At 35.2% G+C, this 27,828-nt stretch overlaps 1 protein-coding gene across 6 annotated transcripts; it reads left to right on the top strand.

The window, feature by feature from the left end:
• Positions 1-6,940: 6,940 nt before the first annotated feature.
• im:7151449 (complement decay-accelerating factor) lies at positions 6,941-27,046 on the top strand. Of its 6 annotated transcripts, XM_048198950.1 has the most exons (13): positions 6,942-7,284; positions 8,272-8,454; positions 8,557-8,656; positions 8,741-8,811; positions 9,027-9,206; positions 16,126-16,377; positions 16,509-16,601; positions 18,783-18,806; positions 19,796-19,819; positions 20,801-20,824; positions 21,375-21,441; positions 26,578-26,648; positions 26,857-27,046. In XM_048198950.1, the coding sequence occupies exons 1-12, from the start codon at positions 7,221-7,223 to the stop codon at positions 26,639-26,641; spliced, it is 1,146 nt and encodes a 381-aa protein (XP_048054907.1). In that variant the 5' UTR covers positions 6,942-7,220; the 3' UTR covers positions 26,642-26,648; positions 26,857-27,046. The 6 variants fall into 6 exon arrangements, with proteins under 6 accessions (XP_048054908.1, XP_048054907.1, XP_048054910.1 ...); XM_048198951.1 differs by having other exon boundaries at positions 6,941-7,284; positions 26,578-27,046; XM_048198953.1 differs by lacking the exon at positions 19,796-19,819.
• The last annotated feature ends 782 nt before the right edge of the window (positions 27,047-27,828 follow it).

The raw sequence follows: 27,828 nt of genomic DNA, 5'->3' as shown, positions 1-27,828 counted from the left end.
TGTGTGTAAAGCGATTATGACCTCAGGGTTTGGATATGTAACTAACAGCTGTGTGGCACGCAGCTTTGATATAAATGATGATGAGAACGCAAACTAATTACAAAGACAAGATTATTGTTCACGATAAGTTTTGGTGGTGTTACATTGTGTTTTTGTGCATATGCCAGTAATGTTAGCATCTGCTGTACATAACTCATCTCAGTGTTCATATTTAAGTGGGGCCTAGAATCACCTCATATTAGACTAAATACATATGGTCTCAATATAATGTGGTCTGATTCATGTAAATGTTTAAATATTGTACAGCACCTTTATAAAAAAATAGCTGAGTGCTCTCTCAGAACAAAGAATAGAAATATGTAAATTTGTTCCGTTATTTTTCTAAGTAATATGGGGGGAATATTTAAAGTCAGTGCAAAGAAAATAAAATCATATCCTGGTGTTCTGGTCATGTAAAGTTTTATGCCAAATCAAATCAATTCAATCAAAAGTCAAATGAGTTTCTATAGTATTTGTTATAGTCTTATAAAGGTGCAGTAAGCGATTTCTGAGAAACTGTTGTTATTTGAAATCGGCACCCAAACAAACACACCCCTACCCAACAGAAACACACTTCATTGCTCCGCCCCCCAAATTAACGAACAGCTGACGCATCAGACTCTCCGCAAGTATGGATGAATCTGCTGTGATACAACAACAACAACAGCAGCATACAGCATCTTTGTTCTGTAAAACAGCAAAAACCAATGTTACTCACATTTCGAGCAGAAACAAAGCAACCTCAATGTCCGTTTTCAGGCCTTCCCACTCTCTAACAGAGCTGGAAAGCTTTTCCAAAATTAACATGGGTTCTAGCTCTTGCCTGATCGTAACCCTTCTTTTTCCAATTATATTCCTCTGACCTTTTCCACTTTGGTAATATCCCAGCCATCTCTTCAGTCTTTCTACAAAATATCCCACCCTTGCTTACTCTCCTCCCCTATCTTATGATATAAGCCTGCTGATTGGCTACAAGAGTTCTTGGTGGATGGATGCACTTTGGACTATGTACAAACACAATATTTTTTCATAACGCACAGAAAAAGAGAGAGAGAGTAGACATCTGGGAATTCACACAATTGATTGTTAAGGTGTTGATTTGATTCTTCAACAGCGTTTCTCAGAAATTGCTTACTGCACCTTTAAAGGGATAGTTCACTCAAAAATTAAAATTATCCCATGATTTATTCACCCTCAAGCCATATATCTTATATAAAGACGAACACAATCGGAGATATATTTAAAAATATCCTGGCTCCTTCAAGGTTTATAATGGTTGTGAATGGTTTTCCAGATTTTGAAGACAAAAATGCGTCCATCCATAAAAAAATGAATCCACACGGCTCCAGGGGGTTAATAAAGGCCTTGTGTTAATAAAGGTTTGTGTAAGACAAATATTCTTATTTTAAACTTTATTGAGAGCTTCTGGCAAAATCACAATTTTGTGCCTTGCCGTTTCAGAATAATGATGTTATCAGCGTATGTGAATTATTTCTTAATTGTTATATCGTTTCAATATTTAACATTAGCTATATTTTAATTAAGACATTTTTCTGCTGACTTTTGGAAAAGAAAAGGCAGTGTGACAAAGCCGAACGCGCACAGATAAAACATATGTTTGACTAATTTCATTATTTTAAGATGACTTGAAGCCATACGATTTGAAAAAGAAAATACAATGACTGTGACCGTGACATTATTATCTTAACTCAAGTTGTCTACAGAAAGTCTTATCCCGGTCTGTCACGCCTACAGCATTGTCTAGATGATAAAACCTATGGCCTGTCACACGCAAAATGTAGTCTACTTTATGGCTTACAGTAAAGAAATATGCCAGTCTAAGCGGCATTTGTTCTGCTGAGTTAAGCAGAACACTGCTGTATCATTTCATGATTGCTCAGCGATGTGTAAAGTACTCAGTACCGTAGAGACTGGAGGAGGTATTTTAGGCGGTAGCAGAGATATAAAAGAGCAGATAAATGTATTGCAAACCACTGAAGCAGTGGTGAGAATGGATAATAAATGTCTGACAGGTGAAATATATTAGGATTATTTAACACGCAGTCCTTACGGATTCTGAGCACTACCACAAGGTGTCACTAACGAGTCATTTCCAGTAAAATAGGTCACTAATGCTTGTATGGTATAATAACACAGGTTTACACACTTGAATGAATAGACATTTTAAAATAATACAATTATAATTCAAGATTACACGGCTTTACAACCTGTAAATTTTACAGTTTAAAACTGTAATACACACACACACACACACACACACACAATCATGTTAAGCAGGTAGGCTAAATCCAACAGCACTTTTTTTCAGCTGAATTAGCAAGACCAAGCTGCTACTAAAATCTGTTTTGTATCTTTAACATATACTGACAATCTTCATAACACCGGGTTTTTTAAAAAGAAGACACATGATGAATCAAATTGCATCACTAGTGATTTCCATCAGTTTCATCATTAGCTTTTCCACAAGCTGAGGTAAACACCATCATAGCAACCAGTGTTGTTGGGGGTAACGCATTATAAGTAATTCGATCCCCCCCCCCCCCCCCCCCTCTGAGTTACTTTTTCCAAATTCGTAAAGCAAGTTACTTTGTTTTCCCATTTATTGACTGGCACCTCTCCTGTTCCCATCAGGAAGTAAGTAAGTGTTGTATGCGCTGTGTGAACCTGCTGACATGATGGTTATTGTAGTTCTAGACTAAATGTGAACATGCATTTACTCATCTCACTTGCACAAAAACAGATTAAGTATTCCAAAATGAATAAAAACAGTGAAATGCAAACTCTGAATATTATGCAAACCTGCATTATTTAAAAGGTTAGTTCACTCAAAATCTAAATTCTGTCATTTATTACTTACCCTCATGCCGTTCCACACCCGTAATGACTTTCGTTAATCTTCAGAACACAAATTAAGATATTTTAGTTGAAATCCGATGGCTCCGTGAGGCCGGCATATAGGGAGCAATGACACTTCCTCTCTCAAGATCCATAAAGGTACTAAAGACATATTTAAATCGGTTCATGTGAGTACAGTGGTTCAATATTAATATTATAAAGCAACAAGAATATTTTTGGAACGCCAAAAAAACAAAATAACTACTTATTTAGTGATGGCCGATTTCAAAACAATGCTTCAGGAAGCATCGGGGCACAGATGAATCAGTGTGTCGAATCTGCTGTTCGGAACGCCAAAGTAACGTGATTTCAGCCGTTGGCAGTTTGACACGCGATCTGAATCATGATTCGAAACACTGATTCATTTATGCTCCGATGCTTCATGAAGCAGTGTTTTGAAATTGACCATCACTAAATAAGTCGTTATTTTGCTTTTTTGGCGCTCCAAAAATACTCTCGTCGCTTTATAATATTAATATTGAACCACTGTACTCACATGAACCGATTTAAATATGTTTTTAGTAGGCTACCTTTATGGATCTTAAGAGAGGAAGTGTCCATTGCTCCCTATGGAGGCCTCACGGAGCCATCGGATTTCAACTAAAATATCTTAATTTGTGTTCTGAAGATTAACGAAGGTCTTACGTGTGTGGAACGGCATGAGGGTAAGTAATAAATGACAGAATTTTCATTTTTTCATTCAACACTTTAAGTGTTAAATTACACAAATACTCTTTATGTGTTTAATCTCACTTTGCATTCCTTATTCATTTCAATTTTGGTGTGAAAGGGTCTTTACATTTGCTTTCTTTTTTTACAGTTATTAAATAACTGTTATTAAATAACAAGCAAGCCCACCACAGGTGAGAAAAAGTAACACAAAAGTATAACGTAACATTATTTTCCATAAAAAGTAACTAAGTAACAATTACTATTTACTTTTTTAGGGAGTCATGCAAAATTGTAACACATAAACACTCTAAATGCGCAATGTGTACATTAGGAGGATCTATTGACAGAAATTCAATATAATACATAACTATGTTTTCAGTGGTGTATAAAGACCTTACATAATGAACTGTAAGAATGAGCCATTTCTATATACAGACACCACGAGTCCCCTTACATGTTAAGTCACCATTTTGCACTGACATGGTTCTACAGTAGCCCTTAATGGACAAACTGCTCTACAGAGCATGTTTGCTTGACTTGTTACTCTCAGATGATGACATCTTTGTCCTATGTTGGTCACCGCAGCATTGCAATTTGCAACTTCACCAAAAATCAAAATGAAAGGGTTAGTTCACCCAAAAATGAAAATTCTGTCATTAATTACTCACCCTCATGTCTTTCTACACCCGTAAGACCTTCGTTCAAGATATTTTTGATAAAATCTGATGGCTCAGTGAGGCCTGCATTGACAGCAGGATAATTAACATTTTCAGATGCCCAGAAAGCTACTAAAGACATATTTAAAACAGTTCATGTGACTACAGTGATTCAACCTCAATGTCATGAAGCGACGAGAATACTTTGTGTGTACAAAAAAACACAACACTGCTTCGAAGCTTTACGAATCTTTTGTTTCGAATCAGTGGTTTGGAGCGTTTCGGAACTGTTTTAAATATGTCTTTAGTAGCTTTCTGGGCATCTGAAAGTGTTAATTGTCTTGCTGGCAATGCAGGCCTCACTGAGCCATCGGATTTTATCAATAATATCTTAATTTGTGTTCCGAAGATGCACAAAGGTCTTACAGGTGTGGAACGACATGAGGGTGAGTAATTAATGACAGGATTTTCATTTTTGGGTGAACTAACTGAAACATTATTTATTGAAACAGAAAATTGAAGTGAAACACAAAAGCTTCAGCAGGGAGCAAGGCCAGAAAAAAAGGTTCCTGTCTCACAAAGAAAAACAATTGAAAAACAGGAAATCCAAAGAAAATAGCACCCACCTCCGTACAAGTTTCCAAACAGTTCAAAAAACAGAAAATACTTAACAAATTGAACTGTCAGCAAAAGGTATAAGCTATACCAAAGCACATTTTCAGTTCAACAAACACTCAATATCAACGGATTAATATCAAAGTAAAACAAAGAAAAGCAACAGGTGGCATACTGTCAGGGGCAGAAAAGGAGGAGTCCACATGGGGAGAGAAACCTCCAAATCACTGCTTGATGTGCTGTTTATATTGCTGGCCTTTTTCCTGCAGGATTCACTGGATGCAGTGCTAGTTGATAACCAGCAAACAGGGTGCAGGTGTGTGCAGTCATCACCTGTCAGAGCAGCAGAGCACAAATACATAGGGAGATCACCACATAACAATACATCACAGGGCGTGACAGATGTAACAAAACCCTAATGTACATAACAAAAAAACTAAGAAGAAACATAATTATTAAAAATGAAAAACCATCAAATGTGAAGTGTCTCACTAGGAATTCTGAGAATGTTAATTTATGGCTTTTCACTGTAAATTATAAGATGATTTGTTCTTTTTTACTTCCAAAAACGGTAAATTTAAGTGTAAAATTACATTAAATGTAATGTTATATCTAGCAGTTTTTCCTTACTGTTAACCAAGTTTTACAGTGTTCAGGACACGGTGGAAAGAACAACTAACCACTTGCCATTTTAGAACTTGACTCACTTTGAACCTTAATTGCAGTGGACAAGCTGATGAGAAGCAGACCAGGTTCTGCTATAAATAAGGCAGAATGAGGTATTATCTCCCTGCTCAGATGGGGGCAAAATGGGTGGGGTGCGTGCTTATGAGATAAGCACTGAGAGCATGTTTGGAGTCAGTTTTATATGTCTAACACTTTTTTTCTGACCATTTCATATAGTCATTGAGGGAAAAGAGTTGATTTTATAAAGGTCATTCATTAAGAAAATACTGATGAATTCACTGAAACTATCTTGTAAACATGGGCGTGCTTCACAGTTTCATCTAAATTTATTGTACTTTGACTTTCTGGAAAATTACATTAATATCGATGTGTTTTTTTCCGAAGGGTCAGCAGCTGTTCAACTGTGTCCGGGTTCCCTGTTTGAGTCATTAAACTCTTTTGTGGCTAAACACAGTTACTATAGCAATCAAAACCACGGTTTCTATGGAAATACACACAATGAAGTTAACCATGCGTCACCAAGCACAGCATGTAAAAACAAAACAAAAAAAAAGTATAAAATAAAGGCTAAAGCTGATATTAACAATTAGACATATGGTAATAATTGCCATAATGGACAGAGGAGGAAAACACCACTGTAACTATAGGCACTGTCATACATAATCAAATTCAAGCTTGAGGTGGAACACTCTTGTTAGGGAACACCCTTACACTGACTCACACATTCCAGTTCAAGCTGAAGATGGAAAGCGGAGACTGCCTTCAAGACCTCGCCAGACTGGATTCAATTGATGTTTTTACACTTTTGTTATTCAAGTACATGCACTCTATAGCAACAGCATTCAATTATTTGTTGTATATTGAATGATCTTAATCATGCACAGCTTTTGGAAAAGTTTTTGTCATGTTTTACATACCAGAGTCATACACAATGTAGCAAATACTACTACTCTTTCTCTAGTATGTGGTAGTATATATGTATACTGTGCATGCATGTTTTCTGTTTATATGAATACCCAGATCCAAGTTTATTTTTAATGTTCTTTGATGTATATAAAGAACAGCATTTATTTGAAATAGTTTTTTTTTTTTTTTTTTTTTTTGCAACATTCTAAATGTCTTTACTTCACTTTTGATCAATTTAATGCGTCCTTGCTGAATAAAAGCATTAATTTCTTTAAAAAAAAATATTACTGACCCAAACTTTTGAACTTATCTTAAATAAGTTGGCAAATAAGACCAATATATCATACTGTCAAAAAATAAATACTTGTTATAAACACAGTCAATTTACTTGAATCATATTTTGACAGTGTTTAATCTCAGGGCAGGCGATTTTGGTGAGAGGAGTGACGTCACGGAATGGGCGTGTTTTCTTCTAATATGAGTGAAGGTTCCCTTTACATGTTTAGTCGTACACGCGAATCTATGAAACGCCCTTTCCTTTTATTTGTTAACTGTTTTATTTCATTCTCCGGCGAGACCACTTAACTTATTATCGGGAATATCTTTGTTCGTGTAGTGCTTTTCTGTTATTTCATCTGAGTGCCTTCAGCCCGTTAAATTTCCTGTCAGCTGTAGCTATATTCACGACAAGTGTTTACTGTTTAAACAAGAAAATCTATTTAAGTGACGATGACAAGTGTGAAGGCTTGGCCACTGCTTCTACTGCAGTTTTCACTGGTGTCTATGGAGAAAGGTGAGCTGATTTCCTTACCGTTGAGAATTGTCTTAGATTGTTTTTAAACTCATAGTTTAAACTCATCGTTTTCGCATTGAAATAGCCTGAGCAATTTGTTAAACAGATGTTTCTGAGGTAGTTAGACTTGTGTTTTGTGAGTAGCCTATTTGAGTTGCTGAATAATAATAATAATAAAGCCTAATAATGTTTCTTTTTATCCCCCTGCGTTTTCAGCATTAATATGTTATGTAATAAACAGTCTACTGCAAAACCACGAGATAACCGGGTGTTTGGTTGATCTATTCCTTTGAGTTTGATTGAAATGCATTTTTAAAACAATCTCGAATAATCAAGTGGGAAAAAGGCGTACTGATAGGGTATTAAAAATATATTTCTTGGAACTTTCCTTTAGGTGGAGCCAAAATACACCAGTCAAGTGCATACATTTGACTGCTTTCAGGCTTTGTAATACATATAAAATACAAATAAAAGGGAAATTACTGCCGTGATTTTGGGGTTGGCAAGATTGTTAACACTATATATACTTTAAATACAGCAACAATGTGAAATATTAGGCTTATTATAATTTAAAATAACATTATTTTAATGTCTTTTAAATTGCAACTTATTCCTGTGATACAAAGCTGAATTTTCAGCATCATCACTCCAGTCTTCACTGTCACACGATCCTTCAGAAATCATTCTAATATGCTGATTTGGAGCCTAAAAAACATTTCTTCTTATTATTATTATCAATGTGCTGCTTAATGTTTTTGTGTAAACCATGATAAATTCTTTTGAAAAGCTCAAAAGAACAGCATTTATTCGAATTGAACAGAAATCTGAAATGTTTTACTGCCATTTTTGATCAGATTACTGTGTTCTGAATATAAGTATTTCTTTAAAAAAAAAAAAAAGTCTTACTGACCCCAAATTTTTGAAGGTATGACTAAAATCTAGTTATTTGGTTGATTATTTATCCTGTGTCTGTGGTTGATTTTGTAGGTTGTCCGTTTCCTGATTTGAATGGCAAAATTATTTTGTCTGAGGAATCCAGAATGAGGAATAATTTCCCAGATGATTCAAAGGCGTTTGTGGAGTGTGCTAGAGGACACGAGAGAGAGGAAGGTTCAAATGTGATCATCTGCAGGAGTGGGAAGTGGAGTGATCCGGAATTAAAATGCAAAAGTAATTTAGTTTTGACTTCATTTTTGAATTGGGCCATTTCCTATTAAAAAAATGGTTGTAAAGTTGTCCAGTTGTAAACTGCTATGTTTGCACCCATTTCAGAGATAGACTGTGGATCACCTGAAGATTCACCACATATGACCTACTCCATCACAGAAGGAACGTTGTTTGGTGCCCGCATAAAACCCGTATGTGAGAGGGGGTAAGAACTGCTGCAGCCTCTGCTGTCCATACTGCACTCATAATGTAGCAAATGATTGACTTGTTTATTTTTTCTTGAACCCAGATATGACCTGGAAGGATCAAGTTTCAGGCAGTGTCTTGTATCTGGCTGGGGCGGAAAGTCTAAATGTACTTGTGAGTCCTCGCCTTTGAATTTATTTATTTATTTATTTTTTCAGTTAACATTTATTTTGTTTTAAGGAACAAAAAAGTTTTTTTTATGGTTTTAGTTTGTTAACTATTTTAGTCATTAATATGCACATTCAATATTAACATCAGTGTTGCCTAGAACAACTTTACAAACAGTCAAAGATGTTGTAACAGCTTCTCTGTCATCATGTCTTTCATAGTGATAACGTGTGATGAGCCAATTCCAATTGAGCATGGAAAGTTCTCAAAGCCCAGGAACATTATTCAATTTGATGATGTCGTTGAATATTCCTGCGATGATAACTACACCCTCGTTGGAAACAGATTTATTACATGTGGGCAATATTGGGAATATAGTTCACCACCTCCAGAATGCAAAGGTTAGTTTTTGGATTTAAAGTTTTAACTCTATTAAATTCCAAGCATAAAGTCAACCACAATCGTCAAATGCTCATCCCTGCTGCATTCCTGTTGCTCAAGCAGTAGAGCATGGTGCCTGTGCCGCTAAGGTCATGGGTTTGATTTCCAGGGAATGCACGAGCTGATAGCGTACACCTTGAATGCAATGTAAGTCACTTTGGAAAAGAGTGTTTGCCAAATTCATTAATGTAAATGATTAAGATTTCTATCCTAATCAACTGCACTGAATCACAGTGGGAAGCTCCGCCCGCATAGAAATTTCATTTGTCCAGCACATAGCTAGGGCTGGGCGATATATCGCATGCGATTGTCACGCGCATCTGCGATAATGAACGCGATATTGCGTATCTTGTCAGTGAACTACGGCTCTGTCTATTAAATGCCGCTCCATTTGAAAGCAGGTGATGGTGATTTAGCGGTAATCAGGGAACCGGCTTTACTGACGAAATGCGCGTGACAATCGCATGCGATATATCGCCCAGCCCTACACATAGCTCCACATAGCTGTGTTTTTAATATAAAATAGAGGCTGTGATTGTTAAGATTTGCATATTATTATTACTTTTACTGTGGATAGGCATATTATTTGTCACTGGAAACCTGTTGTTAAAGGTATAGCCGCGTTTCCACCGAAATTACCCGGAACAATTCGTCCCAGGAACTTTTTTCCCCCCAGGCCTATTGCTTTCCATAGCGGTCTAAAGTACCGTGAAGATAGTCCGGTGACGTAGGACTGCGAGCGACTTTCTAGTTCCCGCTGGATTTCGACCTCTGCATATAGGCTTAATAAAGCCTGAACCTCATCATCGGTCCATCGGTCGTCCCCAAAAGTTCTGGAACAAATGTGACATATTTATGCAAATTCACGCAAAAACCATCCCGCTCAGTCTAAAATATAAACACTTATAATAGGGTTACCATAGTGAATCAGGGTAAGTCAAATATGATGATGTATTGACTCATAATGTTTGTTAATTTTGAACAAAAAAAGTAACACACCTTTAAGATAAGGAATATGTAAAGGTGCCCCGATTTGACCCTAAATAGTCTGAACATGAGTTTGGACTCGCTTGCGCTGGTGTTGCAGCAGCATCGCGGCTCAGCGTGTTAGAACTGGTGGAACATCTCTAGCAGCCTGCCGAACTCATCTTGCTTTTCTTGCACAACAGAGTTTCTTTGTCCTTTCACTGTATTGCATTATATTGTATGGTCCCCTTACTGACCTGTTTATTTGCCTTAGGTTGCATCTCTAGGTAACCTTCTACCTGAAGGTCGTCTTTTTCTTGTTCAGCAGGTCCTTTAGGCCTTTTATAATATATGGATTTATTTTATTTATTTATTTATTTTTTTGTCTTAGTCAAAGTGAAGTGAAGTGATGTGATGTGTAGCCAAGTATGGTGTCTCATACACGGAATTTGTGCTCTGTATTTCACCCATCCAAGTGCACACACACAGCAGTGATTACTGAACACACACACACACACACCGTGAACACACACCCAGAGCAGTGGGCAGCCGTTTTTGCTGCGGCGCCTGGGGAGTGATTGTGGGTTAGGTGCCTTGCTCGAGGGCACTTCAGTTGCGGGTAATGAGAGAGGAAGAGAGCACTGTTCCTTCACTCCCCCCCCCCCTACATTTCCTGCTGGTTCTGAGACTTGAACCCACAACCTTCGGTTTAAGGGTTACAAGTCCGACCAGTTGTATATGCTGATGTGATCTGTAGCCTTCAGTGACTGCTACCAGTCTGTCTCCTCCAAGCCCTACAGAATCATCTCAGCCTTATGTTTCCATTTCATCATAGTCCTGGTGGTGACCGGCAGTTGAATGTTGTTTCTGTGGAGGAGATCTATCCCTCTGTGGTACGATCAGGGCAGATTGGGGAGTATCAGGTTTCTGTGTGTAGCAATGCTGGAAAAATATTATACAAAATGAAGTGGGAGTGGTAACAGTGAGAAGAATAAAATTGTGTTTTTTTTGTTTTTTTTTAATGAACAAGACCAAGCATTTTTTTAAAGGTGCCGTAGAACGTCTTTTTAAAAGATTTAATATAAGTCTAAGGTGTCCCCTGAATGTGTCTGTGAAATTTCAGCTCAAAATACCCCATAGATTTTTTTTATTAATTTTTTTAACTGCCTATTTTGGGGCATCATTAAATATGAGCCGATTTAGGCTGCGGCCCCTTTAAATGCTCACGCTCCCCGCCCACGGAGCTCGCGCTTGCCTGTAACAGCATAAACAAAGTCCACACAGCTAATATAACCCTCAAAATAGATCTTTACAAAGTGTTCATCATGCAACATGTCTAATCGCGTAAGTATGGTATTTATTTGGATGTTTACATTTGATTCTGAATGAGTTTGATGTTTCTCCATGGCTAAAGCTAACATTACACACTGATAGAGAGATTTATAAAAAATGAAGTTGTGTTTATGTGTGTTTATACAGACTGCAAGTGTTTAAAAATGAAAATAGTGACGGCTCTCTTGTCTCCGTGAATACAGTAAGAAACGATGGTAACTTTAACCACATTTAACAGTACATTAGCAACATGCTAACGAAACATTTAGAAAGACCATTTACAAATATCACTAAAAATATCATGATATCATGGATCATGTCAGTTATTAGTGCTCCATCTGCCATTTTTCGCTATTGTTCTTGCTTGCTTACCTAGTCTGATTCAGCTGTGCACAGATCCAGACGTTCTGCCCTTGTCTAATGCTTGAACATAGGCTGCCATATGCAAATATTGGGGGCGTACATATTAATGATCCCGACTGTTACGTAACAGTCGGTGTTATGTTGAGATTCGCCTGTTCGTCGGAGGTCTTTTAAACAAATGAGATTTATATAAGAAGGAGGAAACAACGGTGTTTGAGACTCACTGTATGTCATTTCCATGTACTGAACTCTTGTTATTTAATTATGCCAAGATAAATTCAATTTTTAATTCTAGGGCACCTTTAAGGTTCACTAACCAATATGCAGAACCTGTTTTTTATATTAATTTTTACTAGCTTTATTTTTGCTTTTTGATAATCATTGATAATCAGTGGTTTAATGGGTTTAATTTTTTTTTTTTTAGCGTTCCACCAAATTGAGCCATTTATTTGTATTGGCACACCTGATATTGACGAACTGAAACATTTCAGTAATGTTTAAAACAGAAATATTTTTCTAAATGTTTCTTTCCAGAGAAACATTCTTTTATGGTCTTGGATTATAAAACGATTTGGAGTCTTGTTTTGACATTTTATTGGGTTCCACTTCACATTACTGAAATTCCATGCATGCTGCAGTGTGTCAGATGTTTTGATCAGAGTCCTGAAGTGCTTTCAGTACTATATTTTGCATATCACATTGTGCCAGTATTTACTGCTTTACAGAAAAGCATTTTACCTTTGTTTAGCTTTGCATGTTTTATCAACTTAAAAACAGTTTCCTTTCTATTCCCAGCTATTGAATGTCGAGTTCCTAAAATTAGTTTAGGTAACCGGACTGAAGGAAATCCTCCGTTCTCTTATAAAAGTGAAGCCGCATTTGAATGCTGGCCAGGTTACAGGATGAAAGGTTTAGCTCCGTCAGTGTGTGAAGAGGGTGGCTGGTCTGCCCTTCCTGTCTGTGTTGAAGGTAAGCTTAACCTTCTGAATGCATTAATGGATGGGATTTTTTCTCAAGGTGTGGATTCATGATATGAGTTATAAGTAGACAGAATCTGCAGCGTTTCCTGCGCTGATGTCAAGGTTAAGGTGGCTGCAATAAATGCACAATGATAGAGAATACAAAGAACAATCTTTAATCACAAATACTCGGGAAACTACAGGGCAAACATAGGAGAAATAGCAAAATACATTGACATCAACATAAACGAGACCGAATAAAGAACTGGATGAACTGAAGGCTTAAATACACCGACTGAGTAGTGAATGGAAAGTAGTGAATGGAAAGAACAGGTGTGTAAATTAGGAACTATGGAAACTAATAAGCACAGGGAACTCAGGCAAACCAGAACAAGGAAAACAGAACCCAAACACAAAGAAACTAAACAGACATAGAACTGCACATTACAGCTGAGAGTAGCCTACTGTACTTTTATTTGTAGCTAAAGGCACCATCATTTAGACAAATGTACAAGGGCCAACGGATGCAGATCTTTGATCTTTGGAAATCTGTAAGTCTTTCTCCTGTGGTTTTGAATTCCATATAAATTCCCTTACAAAAAAGAAGTTTATTCAAGTGCTATTAGTATACTTCTTTCAAACTAAAAAAAAAAAAAAATATATATATATATATATATATATATATATATATATATATATATATATACAGGTGCTGATCATATAATTAGAATATGAAAAAGAAAGTGGATTTATTTCACTAATTCCATTCAAAAAGTGAAACTTGTATATTATAGTCATTCATTACACACAGACGGATATATTTCAAATGTTTATTTCTTTTAATTTTGATGATTATAACTGACAACTAAGGAGAATCCCAAATTCAGTATCTCAGAAAATTAGAATATTACTTAAGACCAATACAAAGAAAGGATTTTTAGAAATCTTGGCCAACTGAAAAGTATGAACATGAAAAGTATGAGCATGTATAGCACTCAATACTAAGTTGGGGGTCCTTTTGCCTGAATTACTGCAGCAATGCGGCGTGGCATGGAATCGATCAGTCTGTGGCAGGTGCTATGAGAGCCCAGGTTGCTCTGATAGTGGCCTTCAGCTCTTCTACATTGTTGGGTCTGGCATATCGCATCTTCCTCTTCACAATACCCCATCGATTTCCTATGGGGTTAAGGTCAGGTGAGTTTGCTGGCCAATTAAAAACAGGGATACCATAAACCAGGTCCTTAAACCGGGTACTGGTAGCTTTGGCACTGTGTGCAGGTGCCAAGTCCTGTTGGAAAATGAAATCTGCACCTCCATAAAGTTGGTCAGCAGCAGGAAGCATGAAGTGCTCTAAAACTTCCTGGTATACGGCTTCGTTGACCTTGGACCTCAGAAAACACAGTGGACCAACACCAGCAGATGACATGGCACCCCAAACCATCACTGACTGTGGAAACTTTACACTGGACCTCAAGCAACGTGGATTGTGTGCCTCTCCTCTCTTCCTCCAGACTCTGGGACCCTGATTTCCAAAGGAAATGCAAAATTTACTTTCATCAGAGAACATAACTTTGGACCACTCAGCAGCAGTCCAGTCCTTTTTGTCTTTAGCCCAGGCGAGATGCTTCTGACGCTGTCTGTTGTTCAAGAGTGGCTTGACACAAGGAATGCGACAGCTGAAACCCATGTCTTGCATACGTCTGTGCGTAGTGGTTCTTGAAGCACTGACTCCAGCTGCAGTCCACTCTTTGTGAATCTCCCTCACATTTTTGAATGGGTTTTGTTTCACAATCCTCTCCAGGTTGCGGTTATCCCTATTGCTTTTCCTTCCCTTTGCCTCTCTATTAATGTGCTTGGACACAGAGCTCTGTGAACAGCCAGCCTCTTTTGCAATGACCTTTTGTGTCTTGCCCTCCTTGTGCAAGGTGTCAATGGTCGTCTTTTGGACAACTGTCAAGTCAGCAGTCTTCCCCATGATTGTGTAGCCTACAGAACTAGACTGAGAGACCATTTAAAGGCCTTTGCAGGTGTTTTGAGTTAATTAGCTGATTAGAGTGTGGCAGGTGTCTTCAATATTGAACCTTTTCACAATATTTTAATTTTCTGAGATACTGAATTTGGGATTCTCCTTAGTTGTCAGTTATAATCATCAAAATTAAAAGAAATAAACATTTGAAATATATCAGTCTGTGTGTAATGAATGAATATAATATACAAGTTTCACTTTTTTAATGGAATTAGTGAAATAAATCAACTTTTTGATGATATTCTAATTATATGACCAGCACCTGTATGTGTATGTGTATGTGTGTGTGTATATAATAAATATATATATATATATATATATTTCAACTATAAGTAATTTATTAAACTGTAAGTATTAAACTATAAGTATTTTAAGTTCACTAAAGAGAACTTACAAGTATACTTGCAATATATAACCACTAAACTAGTAGTTTACTGCACGTTTCTTCAGTGTACTTTCATAAACTAAAAAAGTATTTGATCAGTATACCTAGAAGTTCACTTGTAGTATAGTTGCAGTACAAACAAAAAATGCAGTTGTAAACTAGTTACTAAACTAGTAGACTCAAAGTTTACTACTGTTACACTTAAAGTGTACTTAAAAGTATACTTTTATACACTAAAAATTGGGGCAATTTAGTCCCAAGTAGTACTGAAATACAAGTATACTAGTACACTGATATTAGTATACTTACTACATAAAGTATACTTAAAAGTATACTTTTATACACTAAAAATTGGGGCAATTTAGTCCCAAGTAGTATTGAAATACAAGTATACTAGTACACTGATATTAGTATACTTACTACATAAAGTATACTTAAAACTTAGAACTTTACTTAAGTATACTTACTTCCTTTCAGCACTCTCTTCTACTCTCATTACCCAGAACTGAAGTGACCTTGAGCAAGGCACCTAACCCCCAATTGCTCCCCGGGTGCCGCAGTAGAAAATGGCTGCCCACTGCTGTGTGTGTGTGTGTGTGTGTTCAATACCCCTTGCTGTGTGAGCACAAATTCCAAGTATGGGACACCATACTTGACTATATATCACATGACTTTAACTTTCACTTAATAAAATGAACTTGAAGTATACTTATTTTTTCTAATCTTTATGTTCCCATTTACTGAACTGCCTAGATGTTTACAGCATGTTGAATTTTGTATTGGAGAAGATGGCAAAAGTAGGTGATGACATTAATATTTTCTTTCTGTATTTATAACACTGACAACAGCAAGCAATGCCACAAACAAAGCCACAACAACAGCTACAGACACAACAACAGCAACAGCTACAGACACAACAACAGCATCAGCAACAGCTACAGACACAACAACAGCATCAGCAACAGCAACAGCTACAGACACAACAACAGCAACAGCTACAGACACAACAACAGCAACAGATACAGACACAACAACAGCAACAGCAGACACAACAACAGCAACAGAAACAACAACAGCCTCAGCCACCACACTTTCAAATGGTAAGGAGTCTAGCCCAAATAGCATCCTTTATTCTGATGCCTGTATTGTGTGTGTGTTTTTTTCTCAGTTTTTTTCACTAATTATTTGTTATGCTTATGCTGTAATAGTTATTTGATATGTTGTATTGCAGAAAGAATTCTATATGAGCCTCTTACTCCTTCACCGAGTGAGTCGTCCTTTAAATCCAATGATACAACTACTTTTGTGAAACAGAAGTCAAAAGGTACAGGAGTATAAATATCTTTGAACTATCTTTGATACTACTTTAAAGTTCCATCAGAACACAGATGGCATTATTAAGAAAGTGAATCAAAGAATGTATGTTCTTAGGAAACTGAACACTTTCTGTGTACAAAAAAACAAACAAAAAAAAAAAAAAACATACTGAGAACTTTTTATACCACTTTTATTGAGAGTTTTTCTTTTTTATGTTGGTACATAACAAGAACAGGAATCATCTACAGACATTAGTTAGGACTTGCTCAAAATTATTTGTGTGCCTTTGTGTAGTCTAGCAGAATTCCATGAGCAACAAATGTTAAAGAAAACTTGTAGTATCATGGGAGATGACTCTCATCCCTTGAAGGTTCATTTTGAAGCACTGCCCTCTGGAAGAAGATTTAGAAGCATTAAATGTTCATCTAATAGATATAAATTTACCTTTGTTCCAGAGGCTATTCGTCTCTGCAATTTAAAGTTTTAATTAGTGTTTGTATATATATATATATATATATATATAATATAATATAATATTATATATATATGAATTTATTTATGAGTATGTTTTTACTTCTTTATTTACTTATTTTCTGTACTATACTTATTTTCTGTTCTATACGATGCTACTACCCTACTAGAATTGCCCCTTGTGGGATTAATAAAGTTCTTAACTTAACTTAATTATCTTAACTTAACTTAACTTAACTTTGTACTGAATTAAATGTCTGACTGCCCCTAGTGAAGAATTACGGAAGAGGATTAGGGCCAAGCAATAATAAAAAAATAAAACCATCTTGAGATTAAAGTTGTTAAATTTAGAGAAAAAACTTGTTAAATTTCGAGAAAAAAGTCGAAATAAAATGTTGAGAATAAAGTCATTAAATTACGAGAAAAAACGTGTTAAATTTCGAGAAAAAAGTCGAGATAAAATGTTGAGAATAAACTCATTAAATTACGAGAAAAAACTCGTTAAATTTCGAGAAAAAAGTCGTGATAAAATGTTGAGAATAAAGTCATTAAATTACGAGAAAAAACGTGTTAAATTTCGAGAAAAAAGTCGAGATAAAATGTTGAGAATAAACTCATTAAATTACGAGAAAAAACTCGTTAAATTTCGAGAAAAAAGTCGTGATAAAATGTTGAGAATAAAGTCATTAAATTACGAGAAAAAAAGTTGTTAAATTACGAGAACAAATTCGTTAAATTATGAGAAAAATGTTAAATTTCGAGAAAAAAGTCGAGATAAAATGTTGAGAATAAACTCGTTAAATTACGAGAAAAAAACTCATTAAATTTCAAGAAAAAAGTTGAGATAAAATGTTGAGAATAAACTCATTAAATTATGACTTCTCAAAATTTTATCTCGACTTTTTTTTTCAATTTAATTACATTTTTCTCATAATTTAACGAATTTGTTCTCATAATTTAACAACTTTTTTCTCGTAATTTAACAAGTTTTTTTCTCGTAATTTAATGAGTTTATTCTCAACATTTTATCTCGACTTTTTTCTCAAAATTTAACACGTTTTTTTCTCGTAATTTAACGAGTTTATTCTCAACATTTTATCTCGACTTTTTTCTCGAAATTTAATGACATTTTTCTTGTAATTTAATGAGTTTATTCTCAACATTTAACAACTTTAAAAGATGGTTTTAATTTTTTATTATTGCTTGGCCCTAATCCTATTGCAAGATTACTTTTGGTACTCTTTATATGTCTTGCCTATAGACTGATATTATACAAAGATCATACAATCTTTATTAATAGTAATACTAATACACTTTTTAGGCATAATATTAAGAAATGTGCATTGTGCAATAAAGAAATACTCCAAATAAGGTTTAATTATAATTTTATATCAGTAAGTCTTAAGTGATATGTCAATAAACATGTTAATGGATTTGAAGTATACTTAGTAAATAAATGTATTTTAAATAGATATTATTATTATTATTTTTTTTTTTACTAGGGTGTATCACCCTCTGGGAAAGAAATGTGGTTACTGTAGTCAGAGCTACATAGGTCACTGTATAATATAACAGTCAGTGATGATAATGAGTTGTTTTGTTAAAGTTCCAAGTGAGAGTGATCATTACTATGAGTTCACCACATATCTATTGAATGTTTATTTCCTTTTGTTCATGTATTTCACTGTTTCTAATAACACAACTGTTGATCTTTCAGATGTTGTCGCTCCGATTATTGGCGGTAAGCATCTGAATGATTTGGATTAAACTATAGACTTTTAACTATAGACATAAAATTATGTTTATATTTATATATATTGTTCAAAAGTTTGGGTTCATTCAATTTCTTTTTTTAAACAAATGAATACTTTTTCTTTATTTTTTATTTTATTTTTTATTTTCTATTTCAAATGAATGCTGTTCTTTTGAACTTTCTATTCATAATCCTGAAAAAATGTTCCACGGTTTCTAGAAAAATATTAAGCAGCACAATCAAAGGATCACTGCACAAGGTTTTTTTCTCGTAATTTAACGAGTTTATTCTCAACATTTTATCTCAACTTTTTTCTCGAAATTTAATGACATTTTTCTTGTAATTTAATGAGTTTATTCTCAACATTTTATTTAGACTTTTTTCTCGAAATTTAATGAGTTTTTTCTCAAAATTTAACAACTTTAAAAGATGGTTTTAATTTTTTATTATTGCTTGGCCCTAATCCTATTGCAAGATTACTTTTGGTACTCTTTATATGTCTTGCATTTAAAGACTGATATTATACAAAGATCATACAATCTTTATTAATAGTAATACTAATACACTTTTTAGGCATAATATTAAGAAATGTGCATTGTGCAATAAAGAAATACTCCAAATAAGGTTTAATTATAATTTTATATCAGTAAGTCTTAAGTGATATGTCAATAAACATGTTAATGGATTTGAAGTATACTTAGTAAATAAATGTATTTTAAATAGATATTATTATTATTATTATTTTTTTATTTTTTTTACTAGGGTGTATCACCCTCTGGGAAAGAAATGTGGTTACTGTAGTCAGAGCTACATAGGTCACTGTATAATATAACAGTCAGTGATGATAATGAGTTGTTTTGTTAAAGTTCCAAGTGAGAGTGATCATTACTATGAGTTCACCACATATCTATTGAATGTTTATTTCCTTTTGTTCATGTATTTCACTGTTTCTAATAACACAACTGTTGATCTTTCAGATGTTGTCGCTCCGATTATTGGCGGTAAGCATCTGAATGATTTGGATTAAACTATAGACTTTTAACTATAGACATAAAATTATGTTTATATTTATATATATTGTTCAAAAGTTTGGGGTCATTCAATTTCTTTTTTTAAACAAATGAATACTTTTTCTTTATTTTTTATTTTATTTTTTATTTTCTATTTCAAATGAATGCTGTTCTTTTGAACTTTCTATTCATAATCCTGAAAAAATGTTCCACGGTTTCTAGAAAAATATTAAGCAGCACAATCAAAGGATCACTGCACAAGGTTTTTTTCTCGTAATTTAACGAGTTTATTCTCAACATTTTATCTCAACTTTTTTCTCGAAATTTAATGACATTTTTCTTGTAATTTAATGAGTTTATTCTCAACATTTTATTTAGACTTTTTTCTCGAAATTTAATGAGTTTTTTCTCAAAATTTAACAACTTTAAAAGATGGTTTTAATTTTTTATTATTGCTTGGCCCTAATCCTATTGCAAGATTACTTTTGGTACTCTTTATATGTCTTGCATTTAAAGACTGATATTATACAAAGATCATACAATCTTTATTAATAGTAATACTAATACACTTTTTAGGCATAATATTAAGAAATGTGCATTGTGCAATAAAGAAATACTCCAAATAAGGTTTAATTATAATTTTATATCAGTAAGTCTTAAGTGATATGTCAATAAACATGTTAATGGATTTGAAGTATACTTAGTAAATAAATGTATTTTAAATAGATATTATTATTATTATTTTTTTTTTTACTAGGGTGTATCACCCTCTGGGAAAGAAATGTGGTTACTGTAGTCAGAGCTACATAGGTCACTGTATAATATAACAGTCAGTGATGATAATGAGTTGTTTTGTTAAAGTTCCAAGTGAGAGTGATCATTACTATGAGTTCACCACATATCTATTGAATGTTTATTTCCTTTTGTTCATGTATTTCACTGTTTCTAATAACACAACTGTTGATCTTTCAGATGTTGTCGCTCCGATTATTGTCGGTAAGCATCTGAATGATTTGGATTAAACTATAGACTTTTAACTATAGACATAAAATTATGTTTATATTTATATTTATATATATTGTTCAAAAGTTTGGGGTCATTCAATTTCTTTTTTTAAACAAATGAATACTTTTTCTTTTTTTTTTTTAATTTTTGATTTTCTATTTCAAATGAATGCTGTTCTTTTGAACTTTCTATTCATAATCCTGAAAAAATGTTCCACGGTGTCTAGAAAAATATTAAGCAGCACAATCAAAGGATCACTGCAAACTGGAGTAATGGCTGCTGAAAATTCAGCTGTGCCATCACAGGAATACATTATATTTTAACATATTGAAAAAAATAGAAAACTGTTATTTGAAATTCTAATATTTCACAACGTTAATGCTTTTACTGCATTTTTGATCAAATAAATGCAGCCTTGGTGAGCATAAGAGACTTCTTTCAACAACATTAAAAAAATCTTACTGACCTCATACTTTTGAACGAAAGTGTATGTGCACCACTCTTCTCTGTTTACTTAAACATTTTAATAATATTTTCTCAGCCTCCACAGGCGCCACATTTATAGCTTTCATAATATGTTTCGCATTATGGTACATTAAACAGAGAGGGTGAGTATATCTTTTAATCTGTCGATTGCTTTAAAGTCATTCTAGCTCAGCTGACCTAAGCATGGCAGACTGTCACTCTGATTCAACTGCTTGCTGCTTAGACGTGCATTGACTTGATGCTTTCTTTTGCTGTCTCTTGCATGAATTCCATCTTTTCATATACTGTTCCTTCATGATGAGGGTGGACAATAATGCTTCACTTTGATGCATGTTTTCACTATCAGTCAGAAAGCTAGCTGTCCATGTGGCCACAGCTCACTTTTAAAGTGTCCCTATTATGCTTTTTCGTATTATTTACTTTTCATGTAGTGTGTGATATAGCTGTCTGTGAATGTAAAAGGTCTGCAAAGTTTCAAAGATCAAAGTGCATGATAAATGGAGTTATTGTCTCCAACAATAAAGAACTGATTCTGAACCGCCCAAAACGAGTTGTCAGCAGGGCAGTAAAGTCGCTGCAGTTGGGGGGCCCGCTTCAACCCCTGCCACCCCACTGACAGAAATTAAATGTTCTCAACCCCCGGAAAAGTTAGCCAGAGGGTCCAGAAACCCCAGCCTCTGATCGTCAGTAATTCCAGTTCCTTTCTGCACAAACCTATGTAGGTTTGTAACAAATTTGCATAATAATGCCACTCAGGATCGTTTATGGTTAGGCATGTGACGGTATCAAATTTTCATGTTGCGATTAATTGCTGAATCTTTTATCACGGTATTGAAATAAGTTGCAAAAAAAGTGTTGTCATACTATAAGAGGTTTAAGAACTCTTTTTGTAATAAAAAGAAAACTCTGAACGTTTAAATACAATAATACAATACACAAAAAAATATATAAAGTAAAATTTTCAAACAGATTAAAGTGCAAAAGAATTAGGCTATAAAGAACAACAGGTAACATTTTACAATAAAGTCTCATTATTTAATGCATTAAAGGTGATAGAGAGGATTTTTTCGTCGACTGAGAATCCAAAGACTGTTACTGAGTTTTTGAAATGAGCGCATGCGTAAGAACAACCCCCCTCCTTCGAAGGAACGCCTCCCAAAACTCGTAAACACTTGTACTGGAACACGAGTGTTTACCACCGGCATTCGCTGTGTTGTGTTAGTGGATTCATTATGTCGGACTCACCGCAGGTAACTCATAATCTGCAGTTGTTACTCCTGTCTCCGGACAAAAACATTGCATGCGGCGCCTGTGGAGTGTGGAAAGTTACTGGAGCGTGCAGCTGAGCTCGTCTCTCACAAGGAACGTCATGGCAGTGATTGACAAGCCAGAGGGCCAATCGTTTACGTGATGATCGCGTAAACGATTGGCTGATGTTTTTAAGGCCCTACCTCGTGCACAGATGATGTATATTAATATTATTCCTTTCAGTGCACCTAATAAATAGTCTTTTATCAGTTAGTAAAGACAGTTTCAAGTAATATTGCAAAAATGTATAAAACAAAACATCATCTTTAGCACCTTTAACTAAGATTGAGCAATAGCTACATTTGTTAGAGAAAGTATTATTTTTTTGTTAATGTTAGTAAGAAACAACTGATCATTTCAGGCCCATTAAATAAGTTCTTTTTATTTTATTGTAACTAAGAAATTAACATTAACTAAGAATAAGAATAATTAATGCTTTATTGTATTTTTCACTGTCAGTTTGGTAATAATGAATTAACATGTTAACTAATGAAGACGTATGTCTCAGAGTTTTACTGAACAATAACAAATAATCAGAACATTTCTAATCATTAGGGCATGTTGTAGTCCAGATTAAAATATATTTTTGAGGCATTATAAAAACTTCACCAGCGCATTTGCTTTGTTTATGGGTTTCCGGGGTAACCATTGCATTCTGCTGTTCCATCAGCGCCCTCTGCTGTCAGAGAGTGAACGCGCACTTTCATTCAGCACATCTCCTTCACTCGTTCCGCCATGCGCTTGTCATGCACGTTGGGCTCGCTTTGATGCAGAATACAGCGGTACATTTTATACGGTTGATGGGGAAAGTATTCTTAAATGCATTATAAAAATTGTAATAATTGGTAATAAATTATTATTTACGGTATTTTGAAATGCCCACGATAACAATATCGTGCATATTCATTATCGTGATATATCGCATTACCGAATATCGGCAGAAGTCTATTTATGGTAAAGATATTTCAGTGCTATATCCTCTAGTACATGCAACGTCAACTGGCGGCCCGCGGGCCAAATCCGGCCCGCCAGAGATTTCCATCCGGCCCCCAGAATAATACTGAATTCAGGAATAGCCTTGTAAGAGGAAAAAGTTTAGGGCTGGTCCGAATACCATTTTTTGAGCTTCGAAGCTTCGGTAGTAATGAACATCGACTCTTCGGAGAGAGGGGCTGAACATATTTTTCTCTCTAATAAAGGCAGGAATCTGTGTCTGTATGTCCGTTTGCATTTTTATTATTTCGAGAACCGTTCATCCAATCGACTTCACAAGGCAGTGCAGTGTCGCATTTGGTGCAATATAGATGGACACGCGAGACGCGACACATTCAGAATTAATAAACTTTTAGTAAACTACAGTCAGAACAGCGCGAGCGGGAAGCGGCGCACCTCATGCGGGCAGGGCTTATGCTCCGAGAACGGACACTGCACTAGTGATATAAAACGCACACACACAGGTCTGTTAAATTAAGCAATACTTTTAAGGTAGTCTAATATTTTTCTGACTAACAAATTGGCACAGTAAGGGTAGATTTAAATAAAGAAAAACGAAATTTAAATAAAGAAAAAACGAAATTTATATAAACAAAAACGAAATTTAAATAAAGAAAAAACGAAATTTAAATAAAGAAAAACGAAATTAAGTTAAATTAAAAACGAGATTAATTTAGATTGATAATAACGGGTAAAAATGCTAATACATTTTGTTTCTATTATTCTATTTTCCACAATGTCAAAGCAACAAAACACAAGCTCAGATATGCACTTCGGTCCATACAAACTCCGCTGTTCTGCGCTCTAGCCAGAGAACACTCCCGTTGCTGGAACACGCGTTGGTTTTATTTCTAGCATGCACGCGTTTTCCGCGTGGCTGAAGCGCGCCTGAGACGCGTGTCTCAGTGTGCAAACTCCAACCTGTTAAATATGGGAGCCGAAATAAAAACGGACACGCCACGCAGCTGAGACGCTCACGCAGCCAGTGTGTCGCCGGCCTTATTCAAGGGGAATGAGAATCGTTTCGCGGGGGATCCCAGGTGTGCAAAAAAAAAAAAAAAAAAAAAAAAAAACAATATTCGAATGTCAAATTTTCAAATCGAAAACAAACCCACCGAACGAATATTTGAATATTCGGGTCCGTTCCATATTTATTTATTTTTAAATCTAACGAAAAAAAAAAAAACCCTTCTGAAAAGTAGCTTGTGCCATAGCCTGCCTTCAGTCAAGAATGACGATAAACGCGTTGCTCTCATTGAACATCTTTTATTGTTTCACGTGCTCATTTTTTCACAAATGTCAAAATTTTCCTTGCCTGGGATTAGCGCACAATTGCGTGACAGTGATGGACAGCTTGACAGCCTCACAAATATGAAGCCTAAAATATCGCTATCGCCCCCTGGTGGCTTGCTGCAGTAGAGGTAATGTAAAAAATAAAATAAATTTGGAATTAGAATTAGTATATCAAATAATAACATATTAGGATACAATTCGAATTTTATTTTATATTACGAGTATCTGGCCCTTACAGTGTCTGCAGAGAAAAATTCTGGCCCTTGGACAAATATAGTTGATGACCCCTGCTCTAGTAGGTTTATCTAAAGCCAAACGTGTTCTCTTTCTCCAGACACGTGCCACATTAAAGCCTCGATTATACTCCAGTTCGGACACTAACCTTACACAGACAGCTGTGGACAGCAAGGACGTGGACTACTTGTATTTACTAAAAGTGTATGCCGGGGTCCGCTCAGCAGACGTGTTCCACATATGCGCAGTAGATCAGCATGTAAACAAACGGATTATTGCACATCATTATTATTGCACATCTGGATGTCCTTTATATTGATTTAAAGGTGCAGTGTGTAAATTTTAGCGCCTCTCGCATCCCTCCCTTTCAGAGAAACTACGGTGGCTGTCTGAGAGCAGAGAGTAGCTTGTGTGAAGCAATGAGGTTTCTTCTTACTTCTAACAAAGAACGGTCTCTGCTTCTAATAAACCAGGTGACTACTACTACTACTGCTACTACTACTACTGCTTTGTGCGTATTCAATGCAGTGACGATGCAAGCGTGCCTCTAAATACAAGAACTATTTAGAACAACAACATAGTGATGACAAAACACGCTCTGTAGAGTGTTTGTCCCTTTAGGGCTGCTGTAGAAACATGCCGGCGCGCATAATGGTGACTTGACCTATGGTGTATGAGATAGTAATGGCTCATTCTGAGGTAATAAAAACATAATGGAGCAGAGTGAGCGTTTTTAATTCATTCCAATGGAAGTTGAACTCCCCTGCAGCGTTTCACTGTAAACATCTTCTGATGCCAATTTGGTAGACATTTCTCAACCCCAGTTTAGAGAGACTGAATCCTTTATCTAACCGTTTCAGAAACTAGTTATGAACAGAAAATAGTTGATGCTGAAATGTTTATAATGAGAACTTTTCTTTTTTTTTTTTTTAACCCTGGATGCAAAGGAGCATATGGGACACTTTAAATTCTCAATTAATAATTCGATTCTGTTGTACAATGACAGAAGTGCTTTTTGGCTGATCTGAAATTTAGTTTTCAAGGAAGTCCATTAAAGTGTCCATGCTTAAATTTGTTAGTACTTCCCAGCATGCTCACCAAGTTACTAATTATTGGCAAACAACCTCAACCTCAAGAAGAAATTACTGCTGGTTAACCATGTAGAAAAATTATTACAGTATGTCTGGGCACATAATGAGCTTCAGCAAGTAAAAAAAAAAACATTATAATTAAAAGGTCTGCTGTCACAAAGGAAAGATTGGTCTGGTGCTGCTAACAAAATGACAAAAATAACTAATGACTGACCAGATACTAATGACATCCAAACATCATGCAGAACGGATGGCTAATTGAATATTTACAAAAAAATGAATGTGTCTAATAAATAATGTATTGTAATGACTGTCTCCTCGTTTGATAATGCTGCATAGTTCATACAATACTGGCGAAGAACTGAAGACAAAAGAGGAGTTAATGGTATATCGAAGTCTGTAAACCCAAGGTATTTACCCAAAATCTTCATAAGCTTATATGAAGTTTTGCTGTTGTTGTTGTACAGCCATAATCGAATGTCTTCATCTCAGACTAATACACTCATTAGTTGAGAGTTAGTTCTGGCTTTAGTTGCAAAATAGTCTGCATTAATTATTCTTAATGTGTTCTTGTTTTTCATTTTCCTTAATGTGTTTTCTCTGGACTCTCAACCACAGGGCAAACAATCGGACGGCTCCTTTGTTCTAGTGTTGTTCCTGCAAGTGGACTGCTTGAAGCTTTCAACTTCAATGTATTTTATAAACTAGATATTTTATTTATTTATTATTGCTATAACATGTTTTGCTGCCAATTATTGACAAAAACACAAGATGGTATTTTTGTATATTTAAATAAAGATTTTTAAAATACTTCAGTGTGTTCTCCCCCTCAGTATGACCTCAGAATTTCACCATCTTCTTAAAGAGAATCCACCCAAAAGGATCTCTGGCATGTTTCCACTCATGTCTTTTCACCTTATTAATGTCCAGTTTTAGTCACAGTTTAGACATTGTAAAGTGAGATATTGAAAGTACACCACAGCCTGGATCAGATTTTCTGTGACCATATGGTGACAGGAAACCTGATCCCAAATGAGCAGACGTTCTTGATGCGTGTTGTAAAAATGATTGCAATCCCCTTTCACAAGAATTCCTTTTACGTCAGCACTAGACCAAACAGCAATGTGGTTACCAGGATAATGGCAGAGATAGTTTCTGCTATTCAAATCAAATACCTCAGCTGAAAAGTCCTTTAGACAATGTGCTTTTACAATATATACAAAGACCTTGGCCAAACCCATGAAAGCAAAGATAAACTTTTAATGTTCTCAAAAACATTTAAAATAATAATACCAGTAATAATAGTTTTTCTTACAGCTTTTGTATTTTTCATAAAAGGTATTAAATATATATATTTTTTTTAATTATGAAAAACAAAACTTACTGCTAGGCAAAAACTAAAAAAAAAGTGTGGTTGCTAATTGTTTCCACCCATTTAATGTTTCATATAGGTTAAAATTGTAAGTCTGATTCTTAGAAAAGCTCTCTGTATAATTTGTGGGTCGAGGTACACACTAAAGTTTTAAAACTTAGGCTTAGTCATTTTTTGAAATCCTTAACCTTAATAATAGTGCTGCTAACTCTTAGAAG

This window comes from Megalobrama amblycephala, linkage group LG8 (assembly GCF_018812025.1).
Source record: "Megalobrama amblycephala isolate DHTTF-2021 linkage group LG8, ASM1881202v1, whole genome shotgun sequence".
Taxonomy (NCBI): domain Eukaryota; kingdom Metazoa; phylum Chordata; class Actinopteri; order Cypriniformes; family Xenocyprididae; genus Megalobrama; species Megalobrama amblycephala.
The sequence above is the reverse complement of the archived record's forward strand: the minus strand, read 5'-3'. Positions and strand labels throughout refer to the sequence as shown.

Bases quoted from the DNA above. Each gene is read 5' to 3' on its own strand.
- im:7151449 (XM_048198951.1), top strand. From the start codon at position 7,221: ATGACAAGTGTGAAGGCTTGGCCACTGCTTCTACTGCAGTTTTCACTG. The intron at 9,207-16,125 runs GTTAGTTTTTGG...CACTGACAACAG, and splicing joins ACCACCTCCAGAATGCAAAG to CAAGCAATGCCACAAACAAA. The intron at 19,820-20,800 runs GTAAGCATCTGA...TTGATCTTTCAG, and splicing joins TGTCGCTCCGATTATTGGCG to ATGTTGTCGCTCCGATTATT.